This window comes from Gavia stellata, chromosome 3 (assembly GCF_030936135.1).
Source record: "Gavia stellata isolate bGavSte3 chromosome 3, bGavSte3.hap2, whole genome shotgun sequence".
NCBI lineage: Eukaryota > Metazoa > Chordata > Aves > Gaviiformes > Gaviidae > Gavia > Gavia stellata.
This window is the reverse complement of record NC_082596.1, coordinates 24352941-24379708: the sequence shown is the minus strand read 5'-3', so window position 1 is coordinate 24379708 and position 26768 is coordinate 24352941. Positions and strand designations below refer to the sequence as shown.

General features: G+C 38.1%; 1 protein-coding gene across 1 annotated transcript in view; it reads left to right on the top strand.

Moving 5' to 3' along the window:
- VPS13B (vacuolar protein sorting 13 homolog B) overlaps window positions 1-26768 on the top strand; it is a 490950-nt gene that overhangs the window by 365593 nt on the left and 98589 nt on the right. The window contains exons 33-34 of the mRNA XM_059815701.1: window positions 3747-4449; window positions 15205-15342. Coding sequence (XP_059671684.1) covers window positions 3747-4449; window positions 15205-15342 — 841 coding nt within the window. The remainder of the gene's footprint in view (window positions 1-3746; window positions 4450-15204; window positions 15343-26768) is intronic.

Genomic DNA, 26768 nt, shown 5'->3' with positions numbered 1-26768 from the left:
TAATGTGCTGCCAGTGTGTTTAATATATGCCTGGAGGTCTGAAACATTATCTTCTCCACTACAGTAATATGCATTTAATTCTCTGAAAGCAGAAGGTCGAACTTTTAAAAGGGACTCAAAAGTACATTTTCAACTAAAATAATTTAAAACACATGGGATAGGGGACCAGAGTAATGTACAGTTGGTTTTTATGGTTTAATCATGATCATGTTAATGCACACCAGTAGCTAATTAAAGAAAACTTTTATTGTTCATTTTAAATGGGTTATGTAAAGAGTAAGAGAATTGATATAATGCAGCCCAATGATAAATGTTACCATTACATTTGCTAACAGCAGGCTGATATTGCTGTTCTTGACATCTTTAAAGGATTGGCACATTTATTCCATAATAAAGCAAAGAATCTTTTTAGAGTTGTTATACTGAGAGTCATTCCCTCTCATATATCCTTATCCCGTTAGAGGAACACCTAAATGATTCCCAAGTTTATTACTAGGCGTATTTTCAGGTTAACTGTGAAACTTGGTTGGAGGGCTTGATGCTTACTGAGCTGAAATTGATGCAAAAAGTTCCAGGGGTACTTCTGCACCTTTATTTTGTACCCAGTTGTGTTATATAAAGCTGTCTTGCAAATCATTACTCACTTGTTCTAACCTTTATAATATATGTGGTAAGAGCATACATAAGTCAAAGATTCATTGTGGAACCGGGTGGCATGGAAAACTGTAATAGGATATGGTGTCTCTCACCTTTCGGGCACTGGTTCATATTCCATGCTGCTTAGTACTGAGCAGAAGTTACCATCTGACTGCTGTTCGGTGACCTGCATGAATTGATTTGGAGTCTCAGTGAAGTTTCTGTAGTTGAAATGTCCACGTAACAGGAAACTCCACAGTTGGGACCAATTAGCACCCTTGCAGTAGTCTTCACAGAGAAACTACAGTCTGAATGGGGATGGAGGCAGAGCTACTTTCTTACCTTGCTTGCAGTGTTTTACATAGACCTGCACGTTTAATAAATACTTAAGTATCAAAAGAGGCAGGAGAAAAGAACTAGACTTCAAGTCTAAATCTATTTAGGTGTGAGAAGAGAGGATCTGTTCAGAAACCAGAAGTACTATGCTTTCTCCCTCCACTCAGTCATACGCGTGCAATGCTTTTCTCCCTGTAGGATTATCATTTAGTGGATGACATTTCCATTTTCAATCCCTCTAGCCAAGTCAAGCATAACCTAAATGTCAGGTAGCTGTAGAAATTTCTGCTGCATAGAGAAGAACAAGAGAATACCATGTACCTGTAAGAGCATCATTCACTACAGAACTATGCTTTCTAAAAAGATTTTTCATCAGACTGAGCTGATGGCTATGGAGCAATTAAAAATTGCTGGATTTAGCAGCATATGCCCTCTACTTTGTTTCAGGAAGCATTTTCATGAAATGTTATGGAAAAATTGTTTCACAGCTCCATCCCCTCTGTCTTCTGCTTGCCCTCAATATATGTGCAATAAAACCATCTATACCATTTTTGAAAGTGCCATCAGTGCAGGATATGGGCGAAGCACTTTATAGTTTACCAGACAGAAAGGCTGAGGTGTAAATAGCCTAACTTTGCTCGGATATCGGGAGGAATCAGGATTTCTTGGCTCATAATGTAGTAATTCATTAAAATGGTCTCTAGTTATTTTTACAGAGGCTACATTAAAAGCAGTATCACATTTACAGGTCAGTGATACGAGTCTGCCATAGAAATCAGCCGCAAGGAATTTTATTGGTTATTTGAAAAATATGTACATGAGTGAATCTGAAAAGATTGTAACCAGAGCTGGCAAAAACCTTTTCAAAGAAAATCTCAGCTAGTTAATGGTTCTGTTTTAGGATTTCCTTTGTAATACTTTTTCCTAGCATGTTCATTCCTTTAAAGAAAAGGAGAGGGGGTTGCTCCCTTTGTTTCATAAAGCACAATATAAAGGAACCTTTTTAAAAACTGCTTTTCTTTAACTCCCCCACAAGCCAATTTCTGCAGTATATGTAGAATCTATTAATATTGCTACATAAAGACCAAAGTTTGAAGAAATTCAGTAATTCGCTGCCCTTCATTCCTGTAGTTAAGTTGCTGATAAATTTTGTAAGTGCTTGTAATTCATGATTATATTTTTCAAGAGGAAGTTAAGGTATGGTTTGCCCTAGTTTGTATCTCCTTTTTCAAAGATTGACTAGGGCGGAGAAGATAAAAAGAAACTATTCAAGTAGGTCCTGGAACAAAGAAATTAAATCATTGAGTCAATGTGCAGTGGCAGCCAAAAAACCCCAACAAAATACTGGACATCATCAGGATGGAGATTAAGAACAAGACAGAAAGTATCAATTTACTGCTTTACAAAACCATAGTGATTCCACTTCTTGAATACTGTGTAGGGTACTCAAGAGTGCATCTCAAATGCAACAGCTATAGATGCTTGGGGAGTAGGAGAGGAAGATTGCAGAAGTGGCCAGGGTCCACGGTCTCTCTCAACAGAGTCTCTTCCTAGTTGCTGTCAGAAACAGCGTACTGGGCTGGATAGGTCACGAATCTGATTGAGTTGGGCATTTCTTATGTTACTTCTTGTACAGAGCTGAGCAGAAACAATTCTTCTGGGCAGCACGGATGGAAGTGTTAGTTATGCTGTGGAAGCTGTGCAGAGTGAATGCATGACTCTAAATTCCGTGTGAATCAGAGGAGTTGGCCATACATTATTAGTGTTGTTATTATTGAGTTTCTGCAGGGGTTTTTTTCCAAATATTTTTAGCATGTACTCCTCGCCTTGTCCTCAAGCTCTTTGTAGGATTTATACTTGTTTCACAAGCAGTATTGGAAGTGTTTTCTTCCTGAAGCACCTCCTTGTCTTGGATATCTCTGTCTCTTGACTTGGTACTATGTGGTCCCTGGACACAGCCTTGCAACTTTGTGTTTCGCTCTTGCATCTCCTGTGACAGAAGGAAAGTTCTTTTTACTGTTTATCAGTGGTGTATGTTTTCTTTTTGAGATATTTCAATATGCAATGATTTCTCATGTGAAACCCTGTGAATGTCACAGCCAAGACCATACGTAGACTTGGTAGGCTAAGAACTCGTACCCCATCACAGACGCAGTCTGACATTTCCTTCAACTTTGGTGTTTTATATAAGGCAGCTGTAATTTCCATGACTCTTAAGAAAAATATTTTTTCTCCAACATAATGTGTGTACATTTCAGCTTACAATTTCCATGTAGTCTTTTTGTGATATTGCAATAGATTAATATTACATTCTGTTTCATCTGATCACGATGAAATATTTTCATGCCAAAGAGAACTTTTTGAGCATCAGTGCTCAAAATTGGAAAAAAATTCTGACTAGGCTTTTTATTTACATTGCATTATTTCATAGAGATATGGGTTTATATTAGGCCATAAATTTCTGGTAGATTCTTTAGAGTTTAAAGAAAGAGTTTAATTTAAAAAAAATAATTGTTTAAGCCTAGAAATCATTACTCCCTTTTTTGTCCTTCACATGTTCTTTTGGCACTTCATCTGTTGTGAGTCATCATGTCATTGGAACAGACACCTACTGTGTTTTCATGAGTGATTACTGTGTTAGAGTTAACTTGGCAGATATTTTTTTATAATTCTCTTCTTTGATATCATGTTTATATAGTGATTGTTTGCTGCCACTGAAATGGAAATAGTTGGGATATGGATATCATAAGTTAATATAATATTTTCCTTTGCAGGTTTCCAAACAAGAGCAGAAAAAAATGGATGCATCTGATGGAGGAACAGTTGAGACTTCTTCCCGTTATAGCGGGGCACAGGACAGTGGAATTGGCAGCGACAGTGTTAAGATCAGAATCGTTCAGATCGAGCAGCACAGTGGTACCAGCCAGCACCGAATTGCCCGTCCTTCCCGCCAGTCTTCCATCGTGAAGAATCTCAATTTCATTCCCTTTGACATTTTTGTTACAGCAAGTCGAATCTCCTTGATGACTTACTCATGCACTGCCTTACCTAAATCAAAATCAGTACAAGATCAGAAAGATGGTGAGAAAATAGGCAAAAGCTCCTTGAACCTTCCAGAACTGGGCTCAGGTGGCAGCCATGATACCAAGAAGCCCAGTCAGCCATGCATTTCCTCCGTCACAGCAGACGATCTTTTGAACAGTAATGTTCCCCTGTCTACTGGGAGAAAAACGTGTCTTTTGTCACTGGAAAGTCTGCATGCTTCCACAAGATCGTCTGCTCGACAGGCCCTGGGTATAACTATTGTTCGGCAGCCTGGTCGCAGGGGAACTGGGGACATAGAGCTACAGCCGTTTCTCTACCTCGTCGTATTGCAGCCCTCTATGCTCCTGAGCTGCCACCACAGAAAGCAAAAGGTAGAAATGTCAGTGTTCGACGCTGGTCTTAAAGGAGTAGCCTCAGACTACAAGTGTACAGGTAAGAGCACTTAACATTCACTCCTGGTTATAACTGCCAAAATAATTGCACTTCTTAAAGTTACTGGAGAGGTGGAAAACAGCTGAGAGACTTCTAGGACATCTTTAAAAATTAAATGGTTAATGTACATATTTTTAGGATTATACCCCACAGCTGAATCAAGTTAAGTGTGTAAAATGGTTGAAATTAATTAAGATCTAACCTTTTAGCAACCAGTTCTTCCTGTTCCTCGATATTACTTTCTCATTACCAGATTGCGACAGGGATTGTTGCACTACTCTAACTTCTCAATATTTTCTAAGGAAGTAAGAGTTGTAAACCAAGCTGATTTCATAAAAAGCACTTTTTAATGACTGACTATCACAATATTTTCCTGTATTAGCCTACTGATAAAATGTAAAGGTAAACATTGTAGAAGCACCTGGTGTTTTGATCATAAACTGTAAGAAAATTACAGTGATCTTCCAAATGACATCTAATGATGTCATGTATTTTTTCATTCAGCTGAGTAATAGGGTTTTGCAAGAATTTCCTTCTCTTAATGAATGGCACTTTTTTTTTAATATGCAAAGCTTATAATAGGAAATATCAGAATAATTGTTCAGAAGACAATATTCTGAACATTTCTTTTTCTGTCTTATCTGTACTGCTGAAGAGAGAAATCAAATGATTGCGATTCATTTCTCTGACAGCTAGTACTGGGTGTAGGAATTTAATGAGATACATCATTACAGAGTATTACCCAAAAAAAGTAAAAACGTGCAGCCAGAAAAGTGGGGGGTTTTAAATTGTTGACTGAAAGAGCACTGTAGGTAAAAAAACATTGCTAGCTTTTGGTTGCCATAGTTCATACAGTACACTAGTTGTGAAAAGTAGTATACGTTTTTTGTGCAGCTATACCGAATCTTTGTTGAATGAGATGGTATCTTTTGAAAATTGGCATTAAAATAATGTGCTTATGCAAAAAACTAAAAATTCTATTTTTTAATAGATCTTAACTTTTTTCAGAAATCTGAATTATAATGGAACTTTTAAGAGGGGTTAAACAGTGAGGAAGATTAGTCAGCTGGAAAGAAGATACTTAAAAGAGGGAGAAGATTTGTTCTCTGCCATGTTTTCTTTCATCATTCTTCCATTTTCATCTTTCTCTGCTGTTGCTGTCCTGTCTTGAAAGAAACACAGCTGTGTCATGAGTTTGATTTACTCCAGATTGGGGAACTACAGGCCTGTCAGCCTGACCTCGGTGCCGGGGAAGGTTATGGAGAGGCTCATCTTGAGGGCGCTCACGGGACACGTGCAGAATACCCAAGGGATCAGGCCAAGCCAGCACGGGTTCATGAAAGGCAGGTCCTGCTTGACCAACCTGATCTCCTTCTATGACCAGGTGACCCGCCTAGTGGACGAGGGGAAGGCTGTTGATGTTGTCTACCTGGACTTCAGCAAAGCCTTTGACACTGTTCCCCACAGTATTCTCCTAGAGAAGCTGGCGGCCCGTGGTTTAGACAGGTACACTCTTCGCTGGGTAAAAAACTGGCTGGATGGCCGAGCCCAGAGAGTTGTAGTGAATGGGGTGAAATCCAGCTGGCGGCCGGTCACAAGCGGAGTCCCCCAGGGCTCAGTTTTGGGACCGGTCTTGTTTAATGTCTTCATTGATGATCTGGATGAGGGGATAGAGTGCACCCTCAGCAAGTTTGCAGACGACATCAAGTTGGGAGGGAGTGTTGATCTGCTTGAGGGTAGGAAGGCTCTGCAGAGGGATCTGGACAGGCTGGATTGATGGGCTGAGGCCAACCGGATGAAGTTCAATAAGGCCAAGTGCCGGGTTCTACACTTTGGCCACAACAACCCCAGGCAACGCTACAGGCTTGGGAATGAGTGGCTGGAAAGCTGCCCCACAGAAAAGGACCTGGGGGTGTTGATTGACAGCTGGCTGAATATGAGCCAGCAGTGTGCCCAGGTGGCCAAGAAGGCCAATGGCATCCTGGCCTGTATCAGAAATGGTGTGGCCAGCAGGAGCAGGGAGGTGATCATGCCTCTGTACTCGGCGCTGGTGAGGCCGCACCTCGAATACTGTGTTCAGTTTTGGGCCCCTCACTACAAGAAAGACATGGAGGTGCTGGAGCGTGTCCAGAGAAGGGCGACGAAGCTGGTGAGGGGTCTGGAACACAAGTCTTATGAGGAGCGGCTGAGGGAACTGGGGTTGTTTAGCCTGGAGAAGAGGAGGCTGAGGGGAGACCTTATCGCTCTCTACAACTACCTGAAGGGGGGTTGCAGAGAGGTGTGTGTTGGTCTCTTCTCCCAAGTGACTAGTGACAGGACTAGAGGAAATGGCCTCAAGTTGCGCCAGGGGAGGTTCAGGCTAGATATTAGGAAAAAGTTCTTTACCGAGAGAGTAGTGAAACATTGGAATAGGCTGCCCAGGGAGGTGGTAGAGTCACCCTCCCTGGAGGTATTCAAGGAGCGTGTGGATGTGGCATTGTGGGATGTAGCTTGATGGACATGGTGCTGTGTGGTGTTGGGTGGGTTGTGCCTTGTTGTTGTTGTGTGGTGGTTGGCTTGCGTGGGTTGTTTGTGTGTGGTTTTTTTTGTTTTGTTTTGTTTTGTTTTTTTCAGGTTGGACTTGATGATCTTACAGGTCTTTTCCAACTGTAGTGATTCTGTGATTCTGTGATTCCCATGTATATTTGTTAAATACTGTATGAAAGGTGGTCAATGTAGCAATTAATACGAAAAGAATCAACAAATCAATTAAAAAAGCAAAGCTCGAAGGAAAGTTGGAGTATTTGTAAGTTAAAGATCACATTCATTAACTTAGTGTTTTGGAAAGATGCAATAGGACTTCTTCATTTCTCATGTCTGAGGCATTCAAGTGTGTCCTTGTACAAGCTGCCACCCTATTACCAATAAACCGGGCAAAGTTCTCTCCATTCTGCTCCTACAATTAACTTCTGAAGTCTTTCACCGTCTTCATATCTACAGGAGCAATTCTAGAAAACACAAGCTGTAATAAAGTCTTCCTACAAACTGAAAGCGGATCAGACAGCACAGAAGTATGGCAAGAAGTTTAAATAATAAAGGTAGAAGGAACATACAGCCTGAGAGCTCCTCAGTCACCAGCAGTTGTTCACTGAGACCCAAAGAGGTCTTCGTGGAGGACCAAAGACTAGCCCTACATGGGTCTTACCCTTTTCTTTGGCTTTTGTCTCCGTGTCAGGCAAAGGTAAAAGAGTGTGGAGGCAGGAGTCAGACGTTATGTGAAGGCAGAAGGTCTGGTCTCATCCTGCTCTTTTTGTGGGTAGTAGTAAGTACCTTACTCGTGTATCAGACAGAATCCTGTGCTTGCTACCAAAGCATTAGGGTTCTTTTCAAAAGAGTTTGAGAGATGGGTGCTAAAGTTCTAGTGCCTAAAAACACCATCCTAAATGTATTAATAAGTTAATAAAACTAATCCACACTTCAAGTCACACACTAATTCACACAACAAAATAAGCAGTATAAAGTTTTTATTGTCTCTTGTTTAGAAAGACCTGCCATACTTGTAATTGCATCGTTCAGGATTAATGTCATCATACCACTGTCGTAACATGTTAGTTTTGGTAATGTCTGTTTTTCATTTCTAGCACACGTATTTGAGGGAAAATAGCCATGAACTATGTGTTATATATATGTGTGTGTGTGTATATACACACTCTATATATTGCATATCGTATAATACAGCATCAGAAACTTTGCATGGCATTTTCTGTGCTGCTGCAGTCGATTTCATCCATCATGCCAATTTTTCTTGATGTTGTGACTATTTGCTGACAGTTTTATCAAAAAGCGATGTATCATCCAAATGAAGAACAATATAAAGTTTGTTTGAAAGAAGTAAGTTAGCTTCTCTCCCTCTGTACAATAGGTATGCACTAGATTCCTGTATTTCTCTGTATATCAAGGACTGGAGGGTGGGAAGTGGGTGGCATAAATGATGTTTAATTTACAGTGAATGTTGCTAAAGAATATTTCCAGTTAGACTCTCTAGAAGACTGCTCTTCTTGTGTCTATATGTATGCATGCAACTATCTCTCCATTATCTAAGGTAGGATGGGGAAGAGGACACAAGCTAAACATAAAAGATATTTTTGAACTAGATTATAATAACTGATGGAGCATATACCCTCTTTAAAAAAAACATTTAAACAGTGGGACTAGGCAATCAGGCCTGACGAAAACATTGTGTGTATTACATTGCATGATGGAGATAGGCAACTGTACAACAGCAGCTCAGAAGGTCGGGCCTATAACATAGCAACTTGCATCACAGCATAAAAAATTGAGACTTGTCTGGGCAAAAGGAGAAATACATGATGTTTGTTATGAAGTTTTATTGGTACTCCTGTGGGGGTGGTTTCTCAACTTACACTAATATGGTTAAGCTTATATAGTTAAGCTATATATGAAATGCGTAGATTAGATCCAAAACATGCTAATAAAAACTCTGCCATTTCAAATCATCATTCTGTGTATATATATACACATCATATATGCTGCATAAGAATATTTCAGGAATGTTTTAAAGCATTTGCAAAAATTGTTTTGAATCAATTTTGTTGTGTAACTCTGAAAGCTTGACTACTGTTAGTTCAATGGCAGTAGATTCAGGTCTTATGAAACACTGTGCTATTTCTTACAACTTTTCTAAAAGAAAAATCTACAGTTCTGAAACAACTCTCAAATCTTGCAAGGCAGAAGCAAATACAAAATTCTATTGTGAAATTAGGAAGCTCTTATTTTTTGATGGATGTTAGTTCAAAAAAAAAAAACTTTAGGGTAAAGAAAAGCTGGTAATAGTTTGGACCTAGTTATGTTTTCCATCCCTCACCTCCCATTAGTGTATTTCTAAGAAATATATTGTTCAGCTGTGAATCAACATAGAATACTCTGGAATTTAGAACTGCTTCTAACAGGTAGTTTGATGAGAGTGTGTTTAATGAAGCTTTGAATAAAATAGGGAAATTATACTGTAAAACTGCACCAGCATGAATTTTAAAGAGAATAATAGTTAATCCTGGGCTGGAGACAAAATTAAGCTTACTGCCTTAAGATGGTTTGCTGCTTTGAACATGTACAGAATTAAAGTTTTTAATACTGTTACGAAGCCACATATATTTTATTTGGGGCAAGGGTTTTGTTCATATTTTTGAAAGATTTCAAGTTAATAGAGCTTAAAATTCATGATCTTGCTCATTAAGCTATCACTTTTTTTTTGTGAGAGTATTGCACAGTGGCCGAAACACCAAACTTCATCCAAAGAACTTGGCTCCTCTGTCACTAGCAGTGTTATTTTTTGCTTATTTCTGAAACATGAAAGAAATAAGAACTTAGGAATAAAATAGGAGGAAACAGGCTATTTCAAAGTTAAGTATTGTTAGTGTGTTAATTAGCAGTTAGTAGCAGCACATTTCCGTCAGGCCAGTGTCTGTATATGGGAGTATTTGCTTGCCTTGGAGCTAAAGACCTGATGGTTGTGCTTTCAATTTCCTCAGTCCTTCTCTCCAACCAAGTCCACTGGCAAGTCAGTTGGGAGGAGGAGGAGACTTACTAGGTTATTAAAATGTTAGCTCAGTTTTATTATGGTTGTGCTAAACTGCTTCATTTGTGTTTTAAATTATTTTTGTAATTGCACAGCTTGATTGCAGTTATGCTACTGCCGGGTATAGGAACTTCAAATCAAAGTAAATAAATTAATGGAATAAATATTAACTGCTTAATAAGCGCCATTAAAAAGACTAGTTGCTCCCTGAGTTTACTCGTAAGATTCTGTATAAATAGCCTGAAAGATACTGTAAAACAACCTTTTTTTATTCGGTGATCATCCTACATGTAACAAAAAGGCATCTGCTAATCGTTAGTTTTTGCAAACAGAGCATTGGCCATTTCCACTTAAATAAAAGTGGGTGCAATTGTTTTTAATGTAATCTCATAAGCCGCTTTTATAAATATTTTTTTAAATCTTTATTTGCTTTGTTTCAGGTAATGTAATCCAGATATAAAATTGCCTCATTTCCTGAGCATTGTCCTCTGGGCATTCTTGAAAAATCTTTTTTCTATTTGTTTGTTTGTTTACTTTCAAAGAGGAGGTTGTGGTGCTTGGTTGTTTTAAGGAAGAGAAATTTCTCAATAAATATCTGTTATGCATGGTATTTCTTCAGCTTCCGCCAACAGAGCATTTGCAAAAACCAGGCATTGTGAGGCCAGAATTATTCTTGATTTTTATTTTATTTTATTTTTTTTTACACCCACGCCTTTGATGGCAGGGGGTCCATGAAGAGCAGATGCAGTAGCTAAGACCACATGTAACCCCTGAAAGCCCAGGCTGCATGGAGAGCAGTGCAGGCTGGCTCTGGCAGGAAGTCTGATTCACTGCCTCTCTGTCAGCCTCTGCTTCCTCCGAGGCAGAGAGAGGATTTAAGGCTCTTTCCTAGCATAGCATTGAGGGAGTTCTGCTGGAGTGTCACCTGTTCCCCTCCGAGAATATTTATTGTCCACTACATCTGCATCGGTGGACGTGGGGGGGGTGCAGCCCCCACCCATAAAGACAAGCTGGCCTGGGAATGTACATTCCTCAGGTTACTCTAAGTGCTCATTTTTGAACTTCCTGACACAGCACTTGTGAGTATGCTGGTAGAAATGTTTTCCCACTTGTGTTCTTTAAATTCCAATGGAAACCATTTTTAAAACGAGACCAAACGTTCCACTTTAGAGTTTGAAATGCAGAGATGATTGCAGCATCCTACTGGCTTTTGAAATTGACTGCAGACCAAAATATGATTCATCCATTGAAATAAAAGCGTGTTGCAGAGCTCATTTGGTCTGGGTAAAGTTCCAGCTGAACAGGCCGAGTTGCCGTCCCGCACACACGCTCGGTAGCCCTGTGCCCTGCCTGGCAGCTGCTGGGGTGCTGTGGATTGCAGACCCCCCTCCCATTAAAGCCTCCCACGGGCCACGCTCCCTGAGCTGCCCTGGGTCTCAGCTACAAACTGGAACAAAACCACATTTTGGAGAATGAAAATCTTCAAGATGTGAAATTTCTTCTGCCTCCCCCCTTTCCTTTTCCTTTACTCCCCTTTCGCTTCAGAAGTTTGGGGTTTGCTGTCTGCTGTTAACATAACAATGAGAGGATAGCAGGTGAAATCAAAAGCTTGCAAATTCAAATCAAGTTTAGGAAGGCACTGCATAAACTGTGAAGTTTGGAGCTGAGGTCCGGACCTTAGCAAGACTGAAAGTGACTTTAGATGCTTGGGTGGATTCAAAAATACCCAGAGATGATTTTTTCCTAAAAAAAAAAAAAAAAAAAAGGGTGGGGGGAGGGGCAGAATGTGGACGTATTGAAGGCCTCAGCTTCTCAGTCTTACAGATTTTAAATAACAGTCTTGGTTGTCAATCTGTAATAGTTGTCTCACCGGTTTTCTTTTGCTGCCACAGACAAATTTTTCACATGGTGTAGAGGATAGAATTTCTGGCCATCTTCACTGCTCTTCACTTCTCAAGCCTTTCTTTTCTCCCTCTTGGCTTGCTTTGGAGTAATTCTAGCCTCTCCTTTTACTTATATATGCATCCCTTGGGTTTTCTCCAGCATTTTCTTTACACAAATAACTGCAAATTTAAGTGTTGATTTTTGGGAGAATCATAGAAAATGGAAATGACCTATTATAATACATTATTCAGACCAGTTCCCTGCTGATGCATAATTGTTCCCTATTGTATATTTTATAGTGTTCTGTCAAGTGTATTTTTAAACATTCTGAATGTTTCCGTCATTTCCTTGAGGGAGAAGAGTCCTTTTTCTAACAGCTCTCCCCATCAGGAATTCCTCACTTTTCAGCCTAAATTTTCACATTTTCATTCAATTGCTTCTCTGGCTATTCCTATGCCCTTGGCATAGGATTTGATTGATTTATATTGTTTTATTCCTTTCGTGATCTGTAATCCTATGAAAATGCATATGCTGTTTTCTACCTTAAAAGGTATTTTAATCAAGATACACATATTTTAGTCTTTTGACCTTTGATGTAAATGAATTTGTCTTACCCAGATACATTTTATAGCTCCTATTTGGAACTCCCTTCAAGTTTTTGAGATACATACCAGCATAGCCAGTTTTGAAACCTCTGGATTTTAGCTGCCTTCTCATTATGTAAAAACTTTTTATTGATCCATATCTGGCATATTTGGATGTACGGTCAAGTCTGTTACCCAGGTTCCAAATCAGCTATATGCCCTGGGCTTGGAAGCACTCAAACTAGGTCTTTGCATGGCCTTTTGGGATTATTTCCTCTGATGCAAAATTGTGTCAATGCAACTATCCTGCTGCCAGAATTAGCTCAGTTTCAGAATAACACAGTTTCACTCGAGCTAAAAAAAAAGCATGCTTGAAATCAGTAATGCCAGTGCTGGGTTAAAAGTAATATGTTTTGTTGGACTCAGGCTAATTTTGTGCATTGAGGTTTCTTTGTGTTGTGTTCCCAATCTGTAAATTCTGGAGTCCTTGTCATTACTCATGTATCCCAGTCCTGCAGTGCCCCAGGTAATGAAGAGTTGACGGTGCTGTGCTCCTTGGAGACGTGACAGAGCAAAATAGTCTCCTGGGAGCGCCATGGTTCCTTATTTTTTTGATTCTATGCTTACGTGCTGCAATTCCCAGTGCCCTGAGGGCAGTGTTTGTATAGCTAATGTATTATGTCACGCAAGGATCGTCTGCTGTGTAAGTTCTTTTCATCAAAGATATTTTCATCTTTAAACACCTACAACTTTGAAATAATTATTAGGTATTTTATAACATAAACACATCTTAGAATAATAGGAATACCTGTAAATACATTCTTCAAAAGCAATGTTTGACTAAATTTACTGGATTTTTGGAAAAAACGGTGGATGATCTAGGTTGCTATATACACTATGTGATGCTGTCTTTCAGAAATGAGACAAAATAATGGCATATTGCAATATTTTGCCCCAATTGGTACACCTAAATGTTTATACTAATACTTCTGAAGGAACAATAACTTAGAGATCGATTTCATTGATTCAGTGATGTTCATTGCACAATGTTCAGTAATTTTTACAATGCTTTACACTATATATTCTGAAAAACATTAGCATATTACTTATTTATGATGAGCTACTAACACAAAGCAAGATATTATGGTATAGACCCAAGTCAGAGATAACATCCTTCTTGAGAACAACTATGAAACTATGTTTTGGAAAAGATATGTGCTTTGGTGGTAAAGATTTTTTATTATTATTCTTTTCAGTATACTGGGCAAAATCCAGACACAGGAAACAAGATATTCCCTACAGCAGTTACTATAGAAAAGGGAGTGTGCCACACCATTCTGGTTAATGTAATTAAAGGATAGGGCTAAGAACCATAAAAATGCAGAAATTCACATGGAAAATACACAAATCTGTTGTATGCAGTGACAGCTCTTAAATAACTGTTGAGAGCTGACTTTATAAATGTATAGCAGGAATAAAGGGAAGGAAAGGCTGTAATGTATATGCCATGCAGTACAAATACTGCTGTAAAGTCATTGCCTGAAAATTGATCAAATAAAAACAGAAGAATGTGCTAACTTTTGATCTTTTCCATATAGATCTAAAGTCATGATCAATTGGTTTCAGTAGGTTCTTTGAAATCACATAAGGGTTCATATGTGCCAAGTTTTATATGAATCATATGATAAGGTCAAGAAATACAAATTCCAAAGCTGACTTTATATACCCAGTCCACATATGACTGTGATACCACAATACCATATGTTGACTATAATAGTGGGTATGTAAATACTGTTCTTGAAAGGAATCTATTCAGTAAAACTCAAATAAAGCAATTATAGCAGTTTTTAATTGACTGAAAATGGGAGAGAATAACATCAAGAAAATCTCCTTAAATCCTTAAGGATGAGACAGACATTCAGTAATTAACATAGCAGTCTTGATAATAAAGAATAATTAGAATTTAAGATCTGTAGTGCCAGAATTGAGGACTATTATAATGAAGGTCATGAGTTGCTAAAGATTAAAAAGTCTTTTTACAGTACTGTTTTTGCCATTTGTGATATGTGGAAAATGAAGACAAGAATAGCACTTGGAGGAAATTAATTTTAATGTGCTATTGTAATACTATAAACCGATCAAAGGAATACAATTCAAGGTGGTATACAAGAATAGATGCTGATTAGCTATTGAGTGAAACTTCAAAGAGAATGATATAACCACATTGTCATTATGCTCTGTTCCGGAGATCTGGTAGCATTCTGATCTTTTAGCCTTTATCATTTATCTTTCCATTATTATTTTCTCTACCTGGCAATGAAAATACAATCTAGAAGTAGCAGGTTTTGAGCACAGATTCTCTTGTAAGGACTGCTTAAGTATCATCATAATTAAAACTAAAATTGTGTGCTATTTAAAGTCATCTTGTGGTAACTGATGTCTTTTACTTATGTTTTACTTTGTATTTTTGTGGGTTTTCTATGTTTTGTATAATTACAGCTTTGCCCTCTTGCCGATGTATGCATGCATTGTTTATACACATGCATCTGCCTGTAGGCACAAATGCTATGTATAGCATTAGTATTAGGAATATTATTTACTATGTTACATTTTAAACTTCTTAACTTCATTTAATCAGTTTCGTATGTAGCAGTTTGTTATGTATCGTATTCCTGGAGTATCATGAGTGACTGTGATCATTATTACCTGTAGATCCTGGGAAGACTCTACCAGAAGCTCTGGATTATTGCAAGATTTGGTTGCAGACAGTAGCAGGAGAGGTAGATGCTAAAAGTGGTATTCCACCTCCTCTCATCACTGTGCAAATTAAAGACTTCCTTAATGGACCAGGTAAGCATTGCACTTTAATCTCTATTTTCTGATGTAATCTATTTGTAGATATGTACATATAGACACACACATTAGATCATCAGAAAAATGTTGCATTCCTTGCTAATGAATGTGAAATTTTCCTCCAGCAATTACTCTGAATTGAAATCAAAGTTGAGGAATGGTCAGTCCTGGACCAGTCGTAGGTTTAAGGTCTAAATATTTATTTTCTTCCCAAGGTAAATTTAGGAATTTTGCTCCTTAAGAAGGCTGAGGTTGGCAAATTTCCAACAGAGTGAAACCTACGTGCTTCTAGTCCTAGAACAACTGATACTTTATTACAGTTATGTTTATAAAAGCTGACTTTTAAAGTGTTTCTGAAGATTTTTATAAGCCACCTTCTCTTGGGCTCTTTGGAATCTGGATACCTGGCATTGCAAATTCCTATAACCTAAAGTGTTGATACTGTAAAATTTAAAAAATAGTGATATTGTGTTTCTTTAATTAACACAGAATATAAGTGGTGTATTATGAAGTTTTAATAGCATTTACTTAAAATAATGTGACTTGAAGTTTCACTCCTAGAATGTCAGAAACTCCTGCAAATTGAAGTATGTCATTCATTCTCTATTTTGTGAATTAGTTATTTATAACTACATTACTCTGTAGAATATCACTGAGGTTATATTAAAAGTTAGAAAATACATTTACATTTACCTGTGCCATCATAATTAATTTCTCTTATGCATATTTGTTATAATTTGTTGAATTCTGTAACTTTTTTTTTTCCCTGAATAGCCTTACTTCACTCAGAACACAGAATGAGCTGTTATCAGTCATTTAGTGAGCAACTCTTCACTACTGGGTTTTCCTATTCATTCAGTTACCTGTTCATACAGTCTTACAGCACACTGTCTAAACCTGGCTCTACAGCAGAATTACTTATTTCCTCTGTGTTGCTTACTGCTTTAGGATCTGAGCACTACAGAAGTACTAATTTACCTGCATCACCCTCCCATGGGTGATAGAATAGCATGCCCTGGCCATTTCATGGAAGGCAGCTGAGGCACAGGAAAATTAAAGGTTTTCTCATTATATTAAGGTTACCAGTTTAAAACACACAATTTAGTTTTCCAAAGTACTTATAAATATAGAAATTTAGATATTGGAAACACAGTTCATACTGTCTTTGGGTGAAGCAGTAATCACTTCTGCATATCAGACCCCAGGATATCAAATTGAACAACCAGAGAATGAGATATACATATTTACCCGCTGCAGTAATGTAATGTTACTGCGGTTTAGTAACTTGAAAATCCATTTTTTGCACAAAGGCAGGCAGGAGTCTTGAGGGAAAGAATAAAGTATGTGAACAACCTCATCATTGCCCCTTTTTTGGTTTTCTGTGCTGCCTTAAAAGCATTATTTTAAGAGAAGATTTTAAAACCACCTGACAATGCAGAGCTTTTGTTATATTTATCCGTATTTGGCTTCATTAATAGGACTTTGAACCTTCAGACCTATTTCATGTTCTGCTGCCATTTGAACTGAAGGATTAATTGATAATAATAGTAGATTTTCATTCTAATCATGACCAGCACAAGAGGGGTAGACACACCTACTTTCAGTGGCTTTTACAGGTAGCTGATGAAAGCAGAGGAATATTGAGAGTCAGGATTTTTAAGTTCCATTGGAAAGCCAAAAGGAAAGTGTATTCTCTCTCGAGGCCACAATCTTTTGGTCATTGCTGCCAGACTGGTTTTCCCCACATGTGTGCCCTGCCCGCACCCCCCACCCCCCCCCCCCCAACTTCTGTGTCCTCTTTCCCCACACCTGGCAGATTCCCATATTCCCAGACCCTTCATCTGTGCATTCCCCTATTCTCAAGGCTCTCACTGTAGTTTCCTGGCGCAGCCTTTATATTTAATTTATTACACACCTGAAAATGTTTCCCTGATGCTCTCCTGTTGGTAGGACAGACTTCTAAAGTAGCAAACATGGAAGTTGGTACCAGCTTGCAAAGTATATATTCACAAGTAGTCTAAGTATCTACCCCATTCTCAACAATTCAGTCAGATCCCGAATCAGTGTTACATCTCTCCCCTCCATGGTATTTGGCTAAATAAGGAACTGAAAAACCATAAATTAATGCGTCATAAACTTCAGTCTGTTTATTCTTGCAAAGCATATAAAACTTCAGAGATTTCCTCCAGGATCCTTTCTTAGCCAAAATGCATTTTTTTCTTACCATCTTTTTGCTGCTAATTGGAACTATCATTACACATGAGTCAACAGTAATTACTCTGAATTTTAATGAAGTGTTTTGCCGGTGTAATATAACAAAACGGCTCTGCATTACTTTGCAGATTTTTCTAACCTCACCTGTTGGCACTATGAGATCCTCTCCAAATAAACTAACCTTTATCAAGAAGCCTTCCTTGGGGGCTGGAGGTTTCATTGGATGAGTAATGGAAGGCGCTTTCCGCATGTGATTGCATCAGAACAGCACATGCAAAGAGTTATGAAAGCTTGACAGCTCCTCAGCAGGCTACTGGAAAATAAGTTACTAACTGTCCTGGGGGGAAAGAAGTCCTCTAACCACAACTTCTTCCAGGGTGAGGTAGCTTGGCCGTCAGCAGGCCTGGAGAAAGTGTCTACATCACCAGATCCTAACTAAGCTGACAGCTGTTTATCGAGAAGAATCGCAGCAAAACTCCTGAGAGCTCCTGTAAGGTCACCAGACAAACGATATTTGTGATGGAAGACATCACAATTCATAAATTGAATAAATAAATGCCCTGCTGGAGTACGCTTATGTTGTAGGCCTTGAAAGCCTACTCTTTTTTGTGAACATTTGGCAAATAATGCTGCTACTAAGTGGCATGTTTTCCAAGGACATACTGTGGGTTTTCATATTCATTTATGCATATGAGTTAGGTAACTGCAGTAAGTGAATTATTAAAATGCACTAGTAGGTGCTGCCTGTTGGGTACAGCTGATCTGCTGTTCTGAAAAGTGACCATATTTGTAAAAGCTCTGCCTATGCAGACAAAAATCTGGATGTAGCAGTTGTGATAACTATACAGGTTTTTTTATAGATTTTAAGTGTTTAAAGTTCAGTGGTTTAATTGTAATGTCATTTTTCTTACAAAATACATTGTTGGTGTGCTGAGGTTAAATTTCAAATACAACAAACATGCCTATGTTTTATGATGCAAGCTACTATGTAAGCAGTTGAAAGAAAAAATCTGCAAGTGGTTCCCAGTGTTTGCTGCATTAGATAAAACCAGTACTCCTTGTAAGTAGTTTGTCAGCTGAAGTAGATAAGTAGATAGTGTTCCATAGAAAAATCGTATGGTTTCACCACACAGGAAACCAGGTTGTCAGTCCATATTAGCTTGGAGATCAAAAAACTACAGCAAGTAGCTAAACTTGGAAACCACTAATTAAATGAGAATAACAGGATACATTAATGCACTTCTTGCCACATGAGTTGATTATTTTGTACATTTTTGGCAACTAAAGAAAAATGGTATTTCTTCCAGATTTAAGGTAATAGGATCCTAGAAGAAATAAGCATTCATCATCAGGCCTGTGGGAACAGACCTCAACTTTAACCCCACAATGTATTAAAGGACTATTCTTTCTCTTTCTACAGTAACTAATTATTTAAAATTTTTTAAATTCCATCTACATCAGTTTACATGACCCTCTCTCTTTTATAGTCAGTCTGTTACTGGATTGTACATCTAATTCTTGTCTAATACATATAAGTGAACTATTTATTGCTTCAGCATTAGGTATTATTCATTAGGTGAGGAACAAATATGACCATCTTGTTTTAATAGTTTTTGAAAATTTATTGTCTTTACCCTCTAGTCCCTTCTTTGGATTTTTTTTTTAAATCAGCTATGCTTTCTTAGCTATAAAAGCTGTCTTTTTGATGTATTCTTTCTGCAAATGATACAAAACATGTTTATGAAGTACAGCTTCATACAAATTGCCTTAAAATACTTATACATGCAAAATATAGATGGTTTATGCCGAAGTCCTCTTCCCTCAGCAGTTTCTTGGGAAGACATTAGGCTAGGTGTGAATTAACTGTGGTCCTTGATACTTTGCCTTTCAAAATAATTTCTGCAGAAGAAACTATCCAGACAAACTAAGAAATACCGTGTCCCACTGAAAGATGAAGTGAGAACTGGGGGACCTGGGGGATTGCTCTTTCCTGCCAGTCCCTCCCTGGCACTGTTTGGACACCATGAGGGGCACAGCACTGGATCTAGGGTTATGCATAAAAAGCAGAACTGCACCATGGCGCGCTCTCCAGCTTTTTCCCCCCTGTTTGCAAAGGCAGCAATTGTACCCATTAGCAAGGTCAGTGGTTTGGAGAAACCTGGAAAATAGCAGCTACCAGAAACCCACTAGAATAATATCTCCAGCAGGTGATAGATTAGTTGGAACAAATTGGAACCATGGCACTTCAGCAATCCTGGTTTCTTTCAAGCTGTTTTAAAAATGTCGTCATTTTAATACACAATATCAGCCCTGCGGAACAGTCCACAGCAGGTTAATTTGAATCATATGATGTATCACTGCCCTCAGCTGACATGAGCTCCGTTCCATGTGTGAAGCCATAATAAATCCATTCCCAACCGAGGCAAATTCCCTGTGAGAAGGTGAACTAATCCAGGCCTCACACTGGCATGTTAGCCCTCCGTAATTGAAAGCAGGGCCACCTGTTCCCAGCACAGTTAGCCTATAGAGAGAAAATTAGCATTAGATCAGATACTTAATATATTGAAAAATCATTCATACTACTTGCAAGTTCAGCTGTGGGCTGCTTAGCATGACATCATATATAAACCTAGGAATGTGCCCACTTGATCCCAGTTTAACAGTTTTGTTAACCATGGTGTTTGTTAACTTTGAAATGAGAATTTTTTGATTTAATGAGAGCTGACACGTGAGAAGGGGAACTAGCCAGGGTGCAGACTTTTCTAATTAACTCTGGGTCATTTGCAAAACTTTTGAGCTTTCTAGTAGGTTTTTTTTTCCCTTTGCTCTTTTACAAACAAGTTTTTAAAGCACTGACACTGTAGCCATGAAATGATATTTATTTGATAAAGAGGGCAAAGAGAAATATTCCAAACAGGTGTACCAGCCTGTAGGTATTGCTTTGGTTTTCACACATCTATTGTCTGTAATATCAGTGTAATAATGTGTAAAATTATCAAAGCATCTTTCTAAAAGCAATGTCTCCAATACTTAGTTTAAATGAAATTTAGTTTCTTAAATGCCTAAGTACTGAAAATGAAGACGCACACAGAAGCCACATGGATAAGTTTGAAAATATTTTCTTGGTATTTTTTTCAGTGTATTGGCATTCTTTTTAAAACTTATTTCAAACATTTCTCCAATTTTCTGAAATCCTTTTTTTTCTTTTTTTTTTTTTTCCCTTTCTTCACGTATGTCTTAGTATAGATGTCATATTCAGCAGCTAAAGCAGATAATAGAGAGTTAGTATTTATGGGTTGTTTTCCACAAACCTGCTCCATGACCTGGAACAATTTGTTTCACCTCACTGTGTTGTGCTTCTACTTCCCTGACTCTCTGTTGAGAGAGTTAATGTTTCCCTTAGCTAGGATTTTCCTTTCATGGTAGTGCCTCTCAATGCCCAAACTATAGTTTTTGGCCTCGCCACCCAACCCTTGACACGCTTCTGTAATATATTTGGTAGTTGCACAGTTGCTTGCTTCCAGTCAACATCCTATGAATAGCAGTAACCCTCCATCCTTTATTAATGGCATCTTTGGTCTTCTTGACCTACAATTTATTTTAGTTCAGTTGTGGCAATTTAAGAAAAATAGTAGAATTACGTCACTGAGCCTTGTCTGAGATCTCAAACCCAGGCTCTGGCTAGCTAGAGCTGTTAATGTCTTCATGTCACCTTCGCATAATGTCGATGACATACTAGGTCGTGGAAGTAGGAGTTGTTACCGCTGGGGAACACCTGCATGGCTCGAGTTGATTAAGCTCCCTGAAGGCTGTAGTTTGCCATATTGGCCTTAGTGAGCTGCTTCTGCGGGGCTGCAGCACACAGATGGCAGTAGGTAGAAATACTGAGCAGTGTCTACCAGCCTCTTCCAGACTAATTGGCATCTGTCTCCCAGAAGCAGAATACAAGATGGACTGCAGATGGCCTCTGAAGCCTTGTCTCAAGTTTCTTCCTTCTTTTCCCTTGATCCAAATTGGGAATGATGAATTAGAGGGTAAAAACAATTCGTTTGTATTCTTCTTGCTTTTCAATTTCTTTTAATTTGTCTCTTTTGATGCCTGACCAGGGACAATTGAGAACAGTACCGCTAGTCTTTTCTTTACATGTCTCTCTCTTTCCTATTTTTATAAATTTAATTTTTGCAATTCAGCCATTTCCCTGTTACTGAAGGGCCACCCTGACTCCAAATCAGAATCAGCGTTCAAGATTACCTTTACCTTCCTCAGATTTCCTCTGTTAGACTCCTTACATGAGGATGGGTGGCTCCCACAGAAAGAATATTACTGGTGGTAAAATGTTTCATGCCTGTTGTCTGCTCCTCTCCTGTTTAGGACTAGGAAATTCAATCCTCCTAAGAGTTTAGGGCAAAGAGTAGTTTCTCCTATAGCAGTACTATTTATTAAGAAGCTTAATATTTTACAGCCTTCTTGGGGTAGGGGAGAGCGAGCGAGACCCACGTCCAACCGAAGTAAGAAAGACCTGGCCTTTTCTATATTAGCTATGAGAAATAAAAGATCCACTGCAGAATGATGGGTATGAGAAGTGAACAAAATCTTGGAAAATGCCATATTTTTCCCCTCTCACAATTCAACATTTCTCATAGTCTGTGAAAAGATCGCAGTCTTGTAAATAAAGCTTATAAATAATTTTCATGGAGTTTACTTTCTCGTTTTTCAGATTAAGAGTATACTATAGTAGTTTATTAGTCACAGAAATAGTAACCTGGTGTACATTAAGTTATGGCATATATTAGAATAAGCCTTCTGACTTCTGTAAGAGCTGGGATTGACCTAAAGCAACTTGCTAGGAGCTCTGTAATTTTTGTGTTGCTTATTCATCCTTAGTCCACCAAATAAAAAGTCCTTTTGAGTAATATCATTATCCCAAGTTCACGGAATAAAATTCTATCTTCACAGTACAAATCTGAATGTTATAGAGAACAAGGGTAAAATACTCATAACCTTGAAATTTTTTATCTGAAGCTCTAAGTAATAAAAAGGCAAAGAAAGAAATTGTTTCAGACAGAAATTTCAGAGTACTGCTTATACGTTTTCTTTTATAGATGTTATGATTTTGTTCAAACAGGCCATATTGAATCCATTGGGTTTTTTGTAATAGATTTCAAAATACATAATAAATGTAAGTAATATGATGACTAATGGGTCAAGTGAAGTTGGAACTTTTTAAATGAGAAAATAGCTGGAAACAGTTTTCAGGAAACTATTCCAGTTGATTTTTGGTCCCCCACAAGGTGTACATTAACATAAACTCCGTAGAATCGCCTCTGGGACCTGAATTCCCTCTCTGATTTCATTATTGCAATGTGATTCTTTTCCTTTCACTGTTAAGTCATCTCCTGGTGTGGTGGGAGCATATAATAAGTGTAATTTATTTATATTTATCTAATCTGCTTTTAACTCAATAGTTATTTCATCATTCTGTTTCCTAGTAGCTCTTCAGAAAGTTGTGAGGGGTAATTAGAAACTAATAATTGACAGACATGGATTTACTGGGTAATATAAAGAGATGGAGTGAAGGAATTGAGAGAGAGAAAGAACAATTCAAATTCTACACTCAAATGCTACACTGTAATAAAAAAAATACAACTTTGATATCATCTAGTTCAGTCTGATTTAAACATAACCAGAAGTAACTCACTTGAATGCAATCTATTTACAAGCACAGTAATTTCTTTACTATTTATTTGCTGGAAATAGATAACACCTGGCAAAATAAGTTATTGCTATTATGTCTTCAATCTAAAGAAAGCATTGGGGTATTAATTCTGGTAGCCAGTCACTAGTGGCAAAGGAGAGACTGATGTAATTGAGGAGTTAAAGGTGGCTTTGAGCTACCTTTTGCCCTGTCCTGATTGTGATGTAACTTTGGACAACTCAACGAGTTGTTTGTGAATTATAGGAAGCTGTGTTTTCCTACCAGTACAAAATCTGCACAGTGTTGTGTGGTGTGCTTCCCAAGGTGTTTAAAATAATCTAAAAAGACTGTTACCCTTGGATTTTGCACCCTGGAAATTTTATTCCAGCTGCATCTAAGTGACCCTTTACATTGAAACATCTCTTTTTAGCCCATTTTGAGTGACTGGAGAAGCTGCTGAACATCTATCTTCATCAACTGCTATAAATAGCTCTTCGTATTTAATCAGTTTTCACTGTTTCTGTTCATCACTTAAATATGTTTTTCTTAGAAGGAATGTTACATTTTCTTTTACACTGCTAAGTAGAAAGTGTAAAATAGGCAAAGACTAAAAAAAAGTTGATTGCTTAATTGAATTTTTATTTTTTGAATGTTTTACTTAAAATGCCAAAGAATCTCCTTTCATAATCTTTTTCCAGTTGTAAAAATAACGCATGTCATTATGAGATAGTTAAAATATTTGCAGTGAAGGTTCCAGAGTTACGTTTTCTGCAATTATGCTTCTGGCTGCCACCGCCTTCTGTCAGGGCTGATTCACTGGATAATACAAACCTTTGTCAAGTTATCGGTCATGACGACATTTTTCTCTGTGACATGTGCTGTTTCCAAACAAAAACCAGGGAAGTCATTTGCATTTCTCTGGTGTCCTAATGTCCATTTTTTTTATTGCTCTCTTGGATGAACACAGTGTTTGTGAAAACAAGTGACTAACAGCAGTAATAAAACACAGGCCCAGGACCACAGGTGCCACGCATGTTCCACCGCTAAGCTTCACCAGCGCCCTGTGTCTTCTCTGCCCTGGCCTGAGGAAGCCCAAGACAGAACTATTGCTCTCGTATTCATCGCCTTTTAGATCTTTCTCAATCAGTTTACTCCCTGGCTTTAGCTTGACACTTGTTCTATCAGCTTATGTCTAAGCAGGTTTTGGGCTGTAGGGTTTTTTGTTGTTTTTCTCCTCCTCTGGTCTATACTACTATAGGAAAGTGTTGGCAATAAACTGTGCCTTTGACAGAGCAGTTAGATGTGAAAGATGTCACACCAAGCAATAAGGGTCCTTTCCTCATTTACGAACTTACAAACTTAGTTATGTTACAAAGCCAAGAACATTTATTCTGTTTTACTCCTTTATTACTACATTACTGATGAAGAAAATAAAGTTAAGGGACTTGTTCTGAAAGTGCCTAAATGGTTCAGAAACCCAAATCCTACTGTAAGTTGGATTTCAAACTTGGGTCATTTTAAAAATGCTGATCATTTGTTTGAGTTGTTGTTTGGGTGGGGTTTTTTTTAAATGTTTCTTTAGAAGAAAACTACTTTCCATTTGAGTATTGTAAGTAAATTAACATCCTAAAGTCAGATGGGTCTTTACTTTCTTCATAAGTCTCCTTTCTCCATTCAAGGGGAGGAGAGGACCAATAATGTGTGCAAAAAGGCAAGCGAGTCTTGGGGTATTCTTTAGTGCCAAGAAGGGTGGAGAGATTTTCAAAAGTGTTATGACATTTTTATTCCCTTCGTTTTAATTAAAAATATCGGTACATAAGTATTTTGAAAAATCTTCCAAGTTGATCATGTGTGGTTTTGGATGCCTAAAAATCTTGCTCTCTTCTAATGTCCAACTTCCTAGCATTGATACTCGCCTTTCTACTACACCCACATGTTAGCTAGTGTTTTGCCACAGTTTCTAGTTCAGCGTGGAAGGCTTTAATACAAAAGAAAGCATTTTCAGAAAACCGTTAATTAAAATTGCAAGTTACAATTAAAATAGTGTTTCAGTCTTAAATTTCAGTTAGCTGTGACTTGTGGAGCGCTACAGACTTTTTTCTGAGATGTTTTGCATTTTTTAATTCAGCTATAACAGATCTTACATAGCCATTAATAAGTTTCTCTTATCTTTGTAGAAAAAGTGCTGGTTTATAATTCAGAGACTTATCTATTCAGATACCAAAGCATCTAACTGAAATTTAGAAACCCCAGATATTTTAGGGGGTCAGAAAAGTGCTTTGTCATGTGCCTGGGACTCTCGGAAATCAGTATAAACATATGCGTAAGAGCAGCTCCGAAGCTCTGCTCCTGCAGCCCTTTACCATTGTTGTAAAAACTTACAATTTACCTAAAGAGTGGGCGAATCGAGCTTATCAGTTTGCATCAGCCTTAAGAGTAGAACGTGATCCTGGACAACTTGAAACTGGGTCCTAATTTTGGTGAAATATTCATTAATCTGTGTAACACCTTCAACAGTGTTTCCTCACTATATATATAATGAAACTTGAAACTAAGTAGTGCTGTTTTCTCTGAACATTCAATCTAGTTTAGATATATGTGCAGAATTTTAATCATTTTTGGTTCTTGGCGGTGGGGCAGTGGGAATCAAACAGCAAAGTGAAAAGCAAACTTTTCCCCCTGCCCAGGGTAGCTGTCTCATTACTGGGTGAAAGCTGAATTTGAAATGAAAAATTTTAAAAACTAAGTTAAATCTGGGTTTCTGTAATGAAGTGTCATATACTGATAAAAAAGCAGATAGCAGCACAGAAATAAGTTTCAACCATCATTAAATCCTGCTTCCAATCTGTGAAATAATCTTGGTAATTGCAATATCTCAGCTACTAAAATATCACTGTTGTCAATGTTGTTCATATTAGTTGTGATTTCTAAAATTTCTGTGAGAATTTTAGCAGTCCGGAAAGTACCAAAATCCTTTACTAAGGAGACAAAGAACATTTTAACCATATTAGGTTATTCCAATCTCCCTGCAAAACAAAGAATAACCATACCTCAGTTTTTATATTTGCTTTTTATTTCAAATTTCTTTTTATAGAATCATAGAATCCTTTAGGTTGGAAAAGACCTTTAAGATCATCAAGTCCAACCGTAAACCTAACCCTGCTAAGTCCACCACTAAACCATGTCCCTAATCGAGTCATCCACATGGCTTTTAAATACCTCCAGGGATGGTGACTCCACCACCTCCCTGGGCAGCCCGTTCCAGTGTCTGACAACCCTTTCAGTGAAGAAGTTTTTCCTAATATCCAGCCTAAACCTCCCCTGGTGCAACTTGCAGCCATTTCCTCTTTTTCTATCACTTGTCACTTGGGAGAAGAGACCAGCACCCACCTGACCACAAACCCCTTTCAGGTAATTGTAGAGAGCTATAAGGTCTCCCCTCAGCCTCCTCTTCTCCAGACTGAACAACCCCAGTTCCCTCAGCCGCTCCTCATAAGACTTGTGCTCCAGACCC